Consider the following 12,720-nt stretch of genomic DNA (forward strand, 5'->3'; position numbering starts at 1 on the left):
AAGTCGTGAAGATGGCAGGGAGCTTCCTACTATAGAGAATTTTCCAGGACTCCCTTGGGCTTGGCTACCCTGAGGCTGCTGCCATTGTTTGTACCTCTTGGGGAGAGTTAAGGTCCTTTGCACACCCCTGGGACTCTAATGGAGAGGTGGCTAAAAGACCTGGCCCTGTCAACCAACTGGCAAGCTTGACTGTTCTCTGGGGATTATAAATTAGCATGTGTCTGAGGGACTTTAGGGAAGGGGACAGAGGAGAAAAGCTTACTTTTGGGTACCAAGCTTGCTACTTGTGAACTATGTCATTGCTGGACTTCTCTGGCATGTCGACAAAGTCCTGATACCCTGGTGTGCTGTTCTTCCTGGTGGAAGTAAGGGACTTAGTGGGGTTGAGGTGGGGTATGCATGTGACTGCCCTGATATGGGGCCCTGGCCTCTGCTTACCACCATGGAGGGGGACTGTGCCAGGAGCCTGGTCCAGAGGCCAGGGCGTTGTGGGAGAAGAAGGCAGGCTATAGCTGCTGAGCCCTTAAGGACTGGGGAGCGTTGAGACTTTTTTTCAACTCTTTAATGTTCCTCTTCTTTCTCACTCTGTCCTGTTTTATGAGCTGACTCTGTGCTGGGCACACGGGACTAAGCTGCCTCTTGTTACCCTGCAGCCCCCTGCCTTCATTTCTACTTGTTTACCTTTTTATTTGTCAACTTTTTGTCAATTGTCAGAGACCTGAGGAACCCACGGTCCTGAAAGATAGTCATCGTACTCCAGAGGAGAGAGTTTGTCCTGTTCCGACCCTGGGAAGGGCAGGTGCCACCCTAGACTTTCATGTTCCGAGCACCCACAACTGGTTTCTCCCAGCTAACACTTTGCTCTGGAACGCAGAGTTCTTCATAATAACTTTCTTTCTTTTTTTTTTTTTTTGAGACAGAGTCTCTGTTCACCGGGCTAGAGTGCCGTGGTGTCAGCCTAGCTCACAGCAGCCCCAAACTTCTGGGCTTAAGCGATCCTCCTGCCTCAGCCTCCCGAGTAGCTGGGACTACAGGCATGCGCCACCATGCCCGGCTAATTTTTTGTATATATTTTAGTTGTTTGGCTAATTTCTTTCTATTTTTAGTAGAGATGGGGTCTCGCTCTTGCTCAGGCTGGTCTCGAACTCCTGAGCTCAAATGATCCACCCGCCTTGGCCTCCTAGAGTGCTAGGATTACAGGCGTGAGCCACCGTGCCCGGCCCATAATAACTTTCATGTACAAAATCTTTGATTCTTAATCGGAAGCCATGGCATCAACCTTGGCTTTGCCACTTACAGGCGTGACTTTCCACAGATGATACTGCTCTGAGACTCAGTTTTTTTTATTTATAGAGTGGATGGCACAGGGTCTACTTGAAAGGGATATGATTCTGATCGAGATGATACGTGGATGCTCTTTTTAAAAGTGTATGAATAGGGGAGAGATTGACATCATCATTATCATCTCGGTTTTAGAGATGAGGAGACTAGAGCTCAGGGAAGTGCAGGGACTTGCCCAGGTTCACTCAGCCAAGTACATAGTGAGCTGGAACTTGAATGCGGGTCTGAGATCTTAAGTCCTGGCCATTTTTCCTATGCCTTACTGCCTTGAATGCTTCGTATAAGGAGCAGCTTGGCTCAGGTACAGAAGCGCTGTCCCTGTGTTCCTCATCCAGACCATGAATGTTCCCGGACAAGTGCTAGAACACAAAACAAGCCAGGTGAAAGATGCTGGGGACATGCATAAAATACATGAATGCTACTCATGGGTCTCCTGTTAGAGAGGGAAGTCGTGGTATTTAATCTAGGCATGATTTTTTATAAGAATAAATTGAGAACTCAGCCAGAAGAAATTCAGCTTATATATTAGAACTGTGACAACTTTTCATCTAGCCCAACATTTGGTTTGCTGATATGCCAGAATTTGTGTTTTAAATCTATAGGCGATGGTGGCAGGAGCTGGGTCTGGAGCCTCAGTGACTGGTCCAATAGGGAGCTGAGGTTGGCCTTCCTTCCACAGAGGCCCACAGGGTAGCGTGGCAGCCTAGTTCATTTGCTGGGTTATTTATTAAGTACCTGTTATGTGTCAGGCCCTGAGGATCCCACAATGCCTTCCCTTGGGGAGCTTCAGTTTAAAGGGACCTAATTGGTTTGTTTGTTTTAATTTTTAAAAATTTTTTACTTATTTTTTTTTGAGACAGAGTCTCTATTGCCTGGGCTAGAGTGCCATGGCATCAGCCTAGCTCACAGCAACCTCAAACTTCTGGGCTCAAGTGATCCTCCTGCCTTAGCCTACCAAGTAGCAGAGACTACAGGTGTATACCATTACACTCAGCTAATTTTTTCTATTTTTAGTAGAGACAGCGTCTTGCTCTTACTCAGGCTTGTTTCAACTCTTGACCTCAAGGGATCCTCCTGGCTTGGCCTCCGAAATTGCTAGGATGACAGGTGTGAGCCACCGTGCCTGTCTGGGACCTAATTGTTGATGCCCATTTCCCCTGGACCTGATGGGTAATTTCCTCACAAGTTTCAAGTCTCATTTCCCTCTTCAGCCCAGGAGTCTAAGCCTTCTGTTTTATGGCTATTGCTTGGGGCCTCTAATAATTTTTTAAAGATTAAAATTCTGTGTTTATTTAATTCTTTTTAAATTCATTCTTTAATTCAGCTAACATTCACTGAGCAGTACTCTGTGAACAGCTTTGTCCTGTGCACTAAAATTATAACAGTGAATATGAAATGGCCAGGACTTCTTAAGTCTCTGCCTTAAGAAGTTCATGCCTAGTTGAGAAGATAAAGTAGAGCAGAGTGTGATTAGTTACTCTAGTATGTGTATCAGTGGATGAGAGGCAGAGTAGTATAGTGCCCAGACTTCGAGTCAGACCTGAGTTCAAATCCCATTTCTACTACTTTCTACCAGCATAATTTTGGATAACTGCCCCTCTCTGAACTTCAGCTTCTTCATCTCTAAAATGGGTATTATAATTTCCACTTGTTTGGGTTATAGAAGAGAATATAGGCAAAGTGCTTAGTACTGTGCCTTGCACGTTAAAAAGTTTCAATAAATAGTAGCAGCCATTATGTATACACTGCCATAGTTGCACAGAAGTGAGAGAGACCAACAGTCTGTGGTCATTGAGGAAAGTTTTGCATAGGAGGTGACACTGAAGAATTTGCCTGTGGAAGAGCTCTAGGCAGAGGAGTGGCATGGGCAAAGAGACATAAGGAAATCAGTGGTAGGAGTGGTGAGGAGATAAGGCTTCCTGGACTACAATAAGCTCAGAGAAGTTCACAGAGGCCTCATTGAGAGGAGCTTTGAATGCTAAGCTAATACACTTAAAGAACTCTGAACTTGATCCTAAAGATGGGAGAGTCAGTGGAGGGTCTGTGTTTGTTTATGTATATGTGTATGTATGTCAGGGTCTTGCTTGTTGCCCGGGCTAGAGTGCAGTGGTATGATCATAGCTCACTGCAGCTTCAAACTCCTGTGCTCAATTGATCCTCTTGTCTCAACCTCCTGAGTGGCTGGAACTACAGGCATGCGCCCTGACGCCCAGCTAATTTTTCTATTTTTTTTTTTTTTTTTTTTAATAGAGACAGGGTCTCACTATTGCCCAGGCTGGTTTTAAATTCTTGCGCTCAAGTGATCCTCCTAGCCTCCCAAAGTGCTAGGATTATAGGCTTGAGCCACCATGCCCAGGTCTGTGTTTAATTGCATTGTCAAAGGCTGACCAGAGAGAGCAAGGCTTATTTGTTTCTTCATTCTTTCACTGGTGGTTGAGTTTTGTGTGTCTTGCCCAGTGTGGGGCTGAGTGGGGGCTGGATATAGAAAAGGCACAGGCCTAATCTTGCCCACATGGTTCTTGGAGAAAGATGGAAGGCAGTATGATCCTTTATCATTTTCTTGAAAAAGGCTTAAAAGAAAGAATTAACACAGGTGTGTGGGGGGCAGGGGTAGGGGACAGGGAAATTAAGGACGGGGGAAGAGACATGGGAGGCAGAGGGAGGCTCTTTACGTGTAACTAGCAGTGTGGATTCTAGTGGGAGGTGGAGCGTGGGCCAAGTCCCTTCAGCACTGGCGGTAGGTCATGACAAGCCCTGGAGGCCAATATAGAAGGCATCTGGCTCAGAAGGTTTTGGGTTGGGGGGAGAGTTCCCTGTAACATGGCTACATGGTCTCTGAAGAGGACCATGGCTCTGGAGGTTATGGCAGGGAAAGGGATGAGAGGGAACAGAGGGGAATCCTTGCTTTACGGATGTAGCACTGGTCTGGAAACTAAAGGTCTACCTTGTGAGCTTAATATTTCTCCCCAATCAAGCGAGTGAACTCTTTCATGCTGCCTCCTACCTAGTTTCCAAGGTCCCAGAACCTGTCATGTTTGTGACTCCTGTTTTCCTATTTACACAAGACTTTGCTACCCATGCAGTGATGGCATATTGTACTCTGAGTGAGAATTAATTCCCTTGCAGGGACACAGGCTCAAGAACTCTGAGAATCAGACTTATCAGGCCCTGGACAGCTTGAACACCAGCCGGCGGGTGCTCATCTCTGGGACCCCCATCCAGAATGATCTGCTTGAGTATTTCAGCTTGGTACATTTTGTTAATTCAGGCATCCTAGGTAAGAATTTGTCTGCCACTTTGGAGAGGAGCCTTGCCTTGTCCTTGGGAGTATAAAGGAGAGAATGCTAGTTATGTGTGGGTCACTAAATACTCTTGAAAGACTGCTGCTCTTGTCCGGGAATAGCAAAGCCATTGGGGAGGTCTTGGCGCTGCTGAGCAACTCAGAAAGGCCCAATTTGGCCGTTTTTCCTTTGCAGAGGCGGCAGGGGCTATACAGAATGTGTCGTCATGAGCTGTGTTACCCCAAAGTAAATATTTTTGCTCCTCATATCCTGGCTCCCTTACAAGAGCTTTGGCCTCAGAGCAGACTGTCTTGGGCAGTTTGTTTTTTTTCTTAAATCATTTTAACCTTTTTTTTTTTTTCTTGAGACAGGGTCTTTCTCTGTTGCTTGGGCTAGAGTGCAGTGGTGCCATCATAGCTCACTGCAGCCTCAGACTCCTGAGTACAAGTGATCTTCCTCCTGCCTCAGCCTCCCAAGTAGCTGGGACTACAGGTGTGTGCCACCATGCCCGGCTAATTTTCCTATTTTTTTGTAGAGATGAGGTTTCACTATTTTGCTCAGATTGATCTCCAACTCCTGGACTAGGCAATCCTCCTGCCTCAGCCTCCCAAAGTGCTAGGATTATAGGCATTAGCTACCATGCCCAGTCCATTTTATCCATTTCTAAGTATTTCATTTCAGTGGTATTAAGTACCTTCACATTGTGCAACCATCACCACCATCCATCCTCAGAATTTTTTCTTTTTGCAAAACTGAAGCTCTGCCTGTTAAATAATAAATCCCCATTCCCCCTTACCTCAGCCCCTGGTAACCACCATTTGAGCAGTTCTTGCACACAGGTATTTGTGGAAGGGTTTGTTTAGTGCCACTGCAACCCCAGTGCTCAGGAGAATCACGTTAGGCAGAGAACCTACTGAGTGGCAAGATTATCACAAAGTGAACACATTTGTGTACCTACCACCAGATGAGTTACTACCATCCTCTCAGCAGCCGCTCCTCTAATCACTACCCTGTCCTTTCACCCCAGAAGTAAACACTCTGCTGACACTGTAGATTAGTTTTGTCTATTTTTGAACTTTACGTAAATGAAATCATACAGTATATATTCCTTTGCATCTGATTTCTTTTGATCAACATCATTTTTAAAATTCATCCACGTCATGTGTAACAGTAGTTTGTTCATTTTCATTGTTGTATACTGTTCAATTTTATGAATATACTAGAATTTATCCATTCTATTGAGTACTTTCCAGTTTTTAATTTTTTTGAATAATGATGCCATGAACATTTTTGTGCATGTTTTTACATGAGCATAGTATACATTTCTTTGTCCTAAGAGAAGAAGTGCTGGGTCATATGTTTGTTATGTATGTGCTCTGGTCTAGTGGATATTCCAGTTTTTCAAAATGATAATTTTGCCAGGAGTATATGAGAATTCCAGTGTCTCTACATTAGGGATCAACAAACCGTTTCTAAAAGAGCTAGAGAGTAAGCATTTTAGGCTCACAGGCCATATTGTCTCTACCACAACTATTCAACTTTTCTATTGTACCATGAAACAGCCAGAAATAATATGTAAATGAATGGGTATGGCTGTGTTCTAATAAAACTTTATTTATAAAAGCAAGTGGCTAGCCGTGGCTGTAGTTTGCCAACTCTTGCTCTATATTATCACCAATATTTGTCTTTTGGGTTTTTAAAAAGTTTTAGTCATTCTAAAATGGGTGGGTGTTTAGTGTTATCTCATTGCATTTGTCTAACGATGGATAAAGTCAAACATCTTTTATACATTCATTGGCCATTTGGAGATCCTCTTTCATGAAGTACCTGACTTTGTCTTTTGCCCATTTTTAAACATTTTGTTTATCCATCAGTTAATAGACATTTGGGTTGTTTCTACCTTTTGGCTTTTAGGAATAATACTGCTATAAATTCATATTCAAGTTTCTATGTGGACATATGTTTTCATTTCTCTTGAGTATATGTACCTAGGGGTAGAATTGCTGTGTCATATAACTATGTTTAATCAAAGATGTCCATTATTAGGTTAAGGAAGTTGACTTCTTTTTTTCCTATCCTCCCCAGTAGCTGGGACTATAGAGGTACATGCCACCACACCCGGATAATTTTTTTTTTTCTTAAAGACAGAATCTTGCTATGTTGCCCAGGCTGATCTCAAACTCCTGGCTTCAGGCGGTCCTCCCCCTTGGTCTTCCAAAGTTCTGGGATTACAGGTGTGAGCTACCATGCCCAGCCAGAAGTTCACTTCTATTCCTAGTTTGTTGAGTGTTTTTTATGAAAATGCATTGGAAGAAGCTTTATTGTTTTACCTTTCATATTAAAATTTATAATCTGTAGCTGAGTGCAGTGGTGCATGCATGTAGTCTCAGCTTCTCAAGAGGCTGAGGCAGGAGGATCGCTTGAGCCCAGGAGTTTCCAACTTGGACAAAATATTGAGACCTTGTCTGTTTAAAAAAAAAGGAGGCCAGGTACAGTGCTCAGGCCTGTAATCCTAGCACTCTGGGAGGCCAAGGAGGGAGGATCGCTTGAGGTCAGGAGTTCGAGACCAGCCTGAGCAACAGCGAGACCCCATCTTTATTAAAAATAGAAAAAATTAGCTGGGTGTGGTGGCATGCACCTGTAGTCTCTGCTACTTGGGAGGCTGAGGCAAGAGGATTGCTTGAGCCCAGAGTTTGAGGTTGCTGTGAGCTAGGCTCTCTCGCCCGTGCGACAGAGCAAGATTCTGTCTCAAAAAAAAAAAAAAATCTATAATCCATCTTAAATTAATCCTATATATGGTACAAGGTGGGGATCGAGATTCATCTTTTTCCTTATGGATGTCTGGTTCACCTAGTACCAATAGGCTTTTTCCCCCTTACCTTGCAGTGCTACCTTCATAAATCAAATATTCATATATATGTTGCTCTATTTGTGGATTCTTTTCTGTTCCACTGGTCTTTTTGTGTCCAGTACTTCTCTGCTTTAATTACTGTAGCTTAATATAAGTCTTGATATCTATTAGTATGAGCCTTTTAACTATATTCTATTCCTTAACATTGTCCTAGATATTTTTGGCCCTCTGCATTCCCATGTCAATTTGGGAATCACCTCATCAGTTTGCACCCCCTTACCCCCCGCCCAGAAAAAATCCTAATTGGACTCTTTGAATCCATAGATCAGTGCTGAAAGATACGATATTTTTATAGTATGAAATTTTCCAGTTTATTAATATGGCCTGTTCTTCTATTTGTTTAGATCATCTTTAATTTCTTTCAGTGATCTTTTATGGCTTTCTGCAGAGAAATATTATACATCTTCGGTTAGATTTATTTCTAGGTTTGTAATGTTTTTTAATACAATTATATGGTATCTTTCCAAGTTTTTATTTATAACTGCTTTTTGTTGGTAAATAGAAATTCAGTTGATTTTTGGTACATCTACTGGACCTGGACTAATAGTCTTTGTATCTGGAAACCTTGCTAATTTTTTTTCCTAATAGTTTCTGTAAATTCTTTTGGATTTTTCTACATATATAATCATGTCATCTGTAAATAATGATAATTTATGTTTTCCATTTTAGTTTGTATGATTTACATTTCTTTTTTGTCTTATGCACTGGTTAGAGCCTTTATCGCAGTGCTGAATAGAGGAGGTGACAATGGGTCTCATTGCTGATCCTGGGAAAAGGAAATCTTTTAATATTTAACCATTGAATAAAATGTTTGCTTTTTTGTTTATAGATATTCTTATCAGATTAAGGACTTTGATTAGTTTCCTAGGTGTTTTTATCATGAATGGGTATTAAATTTTATCAAATAGTTGCTTTTTCTAAAAATTGAAGTGAAATTCACATCATGTAACCTTTTTTAAAGTGTACATTTCAGCGGCATTTAGTATATCCACACTGTTGTGCAACCAGCACCCCTGTCTAGTTCCAAAACATTTTCATCATCCCTAAAGAAAACCTTAAACCCACTAAGCAATCACTCCCTATTTACCCCTACTCCCAAACCTTGGTAACCACAATCTGCTTTCTGTCTTTATGGATTTGCCTGTTCTGGATATTTTACATGAATGGAATCATATAATATGTGACCTTCTGTGTTTGGCTTCTTTCACTTAGCACAGTGTTTTCAAGGTTCATCCACATTGTTGCATATACTTCTGTACCGATGCATGCTACTTAATCTTTAAAAACAACATACAGTTGGGCTTTTAAAAAAAATCCACTCTGACCATTTTGTCTTTTAATTGGACTATTTAATTCATTTATATTTACTGTAATTAATATTTGGGTTTTAATCTACCATCTTTCTATTTGGCCTTTCAAATGTTCACTGCTTTAGTATCTCTTTGATCTGTTAAACAGAAATTGGCCTATATCTTCAGTTTTGTTGTTCTTGGTAGGAAGGTTGGTCTGTGACAAGGTAGTCTGCCATTACTAGCAGTGGGAAAATTATTCCTTTTCCACGTTCTTTAATTTTCCCTTCTGTGTTTAGGGACTGCTCATGAGTTCAAGAGGCACTTTGAGCTGCCAATTTTGAAGGGTCGAGATGCAGCCGCCAGTGAGGCAGACAGGAAGCTAGGAGAGGAGAGACTTCGGGAGCTCACCAGCATTGTGAATAGGTAATGACCCCAAGGGAGGTCATCAAAATTTCTTCCCAAGCCATTCAAGGCCAATCCTTGGGGGACTTGACCTGTCTGGAACCTTGAAGGCTAGCATTCTAGGAAGTAGGTGGGATCTGGGCCCTGTGGTCTGGTTTTGGTCTGTTTACAAACCTGCTGAGGAAGCTCTTTGAAGCTGCTGGACTTCCTGGGCAAAATATACCTTGGAGTATCAGTAGTACTTCAGAAGCTTCTTGTCAGTCGGTCTCAGACTTAAAAGAGCCAGGCTTCTCTCTCCAGGCCCCATAGTTCTGTGACTAATAGAAGACAATCTGAAAGATGGGTGTGGCTCCCAGGCTAAGAGGACTTATTTTTTTCATGGGAGTTGCACAGCCCAGCGGGCAGATACATATACACATTCTGGACTCCTCTTTCCAGAGGATGTATGCATACTTGATGGGTTATATCGTAAGAGTCCCCCTGCCCTTCCCAACTGCCTAGCTACCTCTCTCTACCAATTTTAGATGATGGGAAGGAGAGTCAGTGTTTTTAAGAGGTACTTCTTAAGTGCTCAGATCTTTATCCTTCCTGGTCTGCCCAGGAGATGTGGGCTTAATTTTATTGAGCCTAGGGCCATGTGGCAGCAGGCATTTGGGCAAATGCAAGCAGAAACTCCCCTAAGAGCTTAGTGGTTTGTAGTTTGCTTTTCCTGTCAGAGCTCCAGGCTCATTGGGAGACCTCAGCTTTGGCTTAAGATCAGCCAGCCAGTTGAAAGGGAAGAGAAAGAGTTGTTAGTCTACATTAGGCTGTTTCAAAGGTCTCTGTTCCCATGACTGAGACCCTGATACAGATATCTTTGCCATAGGACTGATGGGTGTCTGACAGTTGATATTACAAAAGAGAGCCAGTCTTGGTCCTTTGGGTGGTAGCTTTTTTTTTTTTTTTTTAGGGGTGGTAGCTTTTATTTTAGTGGTTAGCACAGTAGTTTTACCAGCCCCTTGCCTTTTTATCTTGTTTTCCCTAGGTGCCTGATACGGAGGACATCTGATATCCTTTCTAAATACCTGCCTGTGAAGATTGAGCAGGTGGTTTGTTGTAGGTACTGAACTCAACTGCAGGGTATGGAATTAGTGGATCAAAGCTTAGCTTCTGAAGGATGGCTGGGCTTTCAAGATGTCTTCAGAGGGCAGAGTGTTGTTCAGCTTTTCCCACTGACCTGGCTGTCTTTTTTCAGGCTAACACCCCTTCAGACTGAGTTATACAAGAGGTTTCTGAGACAGGCCAAGCCAGCAGAAGAATTGCTTGAGGGCAAGATGACTGTGTCTTCCCTTTCTTCCATTACCTCGCTAAAGAAGCTTTGTAATCGTGAGTTGGGCTCTTGTCCTGGTGTCCTTAGTGAGAGTGAGCGATGGAGAGTAGGCTCTTGTAGTGGCCCAGCAACCTTCACTAAAACTTGTCCAGAGCCCTCACAGAAGCCACATGTGATTCGGCCCTACACAAGGCATGAACTCTGCATTGTAGACTCTGTAAACTAGACCCTTTGCTTTGGAAAATTTACCATATCCTCTGTCCAGTCCATGCTTGATGCTTGAGATGTATAGGACTGTGTGTGTGTGAGTGCCTACATACACACATGCTCAGTAAAATGTTGGGCAGGAAGAAAAATAATGAAGAAACTTTGCCTTCTCTGTTATAAGTCCCTTCTTCTTGAGAGAACACACCTGTGAGCAAGATTGTCCATCCATAGTCCCAGACAGCACTGACTACACCCTGAATTTGGGAGGGTGAATACCAAGCAAGTGTACTGAGGAAGGCCTTCTGGGCCAGGCTTCTAGGGGGAGTTCTAGTGGGCATTGAAATAGAAACTTTAGAAAGCAAAGTAGCTGGCAATTTTTTTTTTCCAGATCCAGCTCTGATCTATGACAAGTGTGTGGAAGAGGAGGCTGGCTTTGAGGGTACTTTGGACATCTTCCCCCCTGGTTATAGCTCTAAGGCTCTAGAACCCCAGCTGTCAGGTGAGCCCTTTCCCACCTGTATTTGGGCTCCTCTAGGAGTGGGAATAGGGTGTCTCTTTGTGCTAGAACTGTCCTGTTTCAAGACAGGATATCAAAAGTAAGAATCCTAGGCCATTGGGATAGACATTTGGGGACTGATGGTTGCTACTCTTCCCAGGTAAGATGCTGGTCCTTGATTATATTCTGGCAGTGACCCGAAGCCACAGCAGTGACAAAGTTGTGCTGGTCTCCAATTACACCCAGACATTGGATCTCTTTGAGAAGCTCTGCCGGGCCCGAAGGTAGAGAAGAGCCTAACGAGATTGCCAAATGGGTGTGCCTCCCCTACTGCCCCTCTAGTAAGATTAGGGGTTCTGATTGGTGTATGTGGGCTAAGATATACAGGTACATGAAGGATTTCCCTCGAGATGTCTGTTCCCTTATTGCTGATATGGCCCTAGCTACCATCTCTAAGCAGAATATCCCCTAGTCCCTCATGTACTCCCATAGAACAGAGTCCTGGCCCCTAGGTCCCTCCTTGTCCCTCCCTGTGGGAGTTTAGGACCTCAGGCATGGTTAGTTCATTTCCTTCAGTAGCTCTGACTCCCCAAGGGACTCTGCTTTCTTCTTGGGTCTTAATCTTGGATTCCCCCTTCAGGTACTTATATGTCCGGCTGGATGGCACGATGTCCATTAAGAAGCGAGCCAAGGTTGTAGAACGCTTCAACAGTCCATCGGTAAATACACAGCCCTTGTCCCCATACCACCAATGCAGTAACATCAGAATTAAAGGGCTCCGATTTTTTTCCTGGTGGTTGTGCTAGGGTTAGCCTGGTTGGTGATGGCTGGGCTAGAAACTGACTTTGTGGGTTGGGAAATTGGCGGCTGGGCAGACAAACTGGTGGTTTTCACAATTGGTCTGAGTATAAGAATACAGAAGTGTGAGAGAGGAGTTGGTTGGGCTGAGCAGGATCCCAGTTTAGGCTGTAAGAGGTTCTTTTTCTCCTACTTCCTCTCTTCCCAGAGCCCTGACTTCGTCTTCATGCTGAGCAGCAAAGCTGGAGGCTGTGGCCTCAATCTCATTGGGGCTAACCGGCTAGTCATGTTTGACCCTGACTGGAACCCAGCCAATGATGAACAAGCCATGGCCCGGGTCTGGCGTGATGGTCAAAAGAAGACCTGCTATATCTACCGCCTGCTGTCTGTAAGGATGGTGACAGTAGACACAGTAGGGGCGGGGCATGGAACAAGACCTTCAGGACCATCTTGACTCGTTTCTCGGTGCCTCTCTTTGGCCCCTCTGCCTCTCGCAGTAGCCAGGCTGTAGGGCTACCCTGGGAGCCCTTTATTCTGTTCCCCCTCCCCTTCTCTCTGTTCCTTCAAACACTTCTTACTGTGCTATCTGGACACTTTTTCAGTGCATCCTTTTCACAGGACACCTGCTTTCACTCATACCGGATTTCTCCTGTGCCACCTGCCTCCTAGTCTTCTCACACCGC

At 43.8% G+C, this 12,720-nt stretch overlaps 1 protein-coding gene across 1 annotated transcript in view; it reads left to right on the forward strand.

The window, feature by feature from the left end:
* Positions 1–12,720, forward strand: part of RAD54L (RAD54 like) — a 28,161-nt gene that overhangs the window by 11,521 nt on the left and 3,920 nt on the right. The window contains exons 9-16 of the mRNA XM_069479907.1: positions 4,468–4,618; positions 9,122–9,248; positions 10,252–10,326; positions 10,462–10,592; positions 11,132–11,242; positions 11,400–11,523; positions 11,880–11,958; positions 12,246–12,425. Coding sequence (XP_069336008.1) covers positions 4,468–4,618; positions 9,122–9,248; positions 10,252–10,326; positions 10,462–10,592; positions 11,132–11,242; positions 11,400–11,523; positions 11,880–11,958; positions 12,246–12,425 — 978 coding nt within the window. The remainder of the gene's footprint in view (positions 1–4,467; positions 4,619–9,121; positions 9,249–10,251; positions 10,327–10,461; positions 10,593–11,131; positions 11,243–11,399; positions 11,524–11,879; positions 11,959–12,245; positions 12,426–12,720) is intronic.

The sequence above is a fragment of the Eulemur rufifrons genome, chromosome 8, assembly GCF_041146395.1.
Source record: "Eulemur rufifrons isolate Redbay chromosome 8, OSU_ERuf_1, whole genome shotgun sequence".
Lineage (NCBI taxonomy): Eukaryota > Metazoa > Chordata > Mammalia > Primates > Lemuridae > Eulemur > Eulemur rufifrons.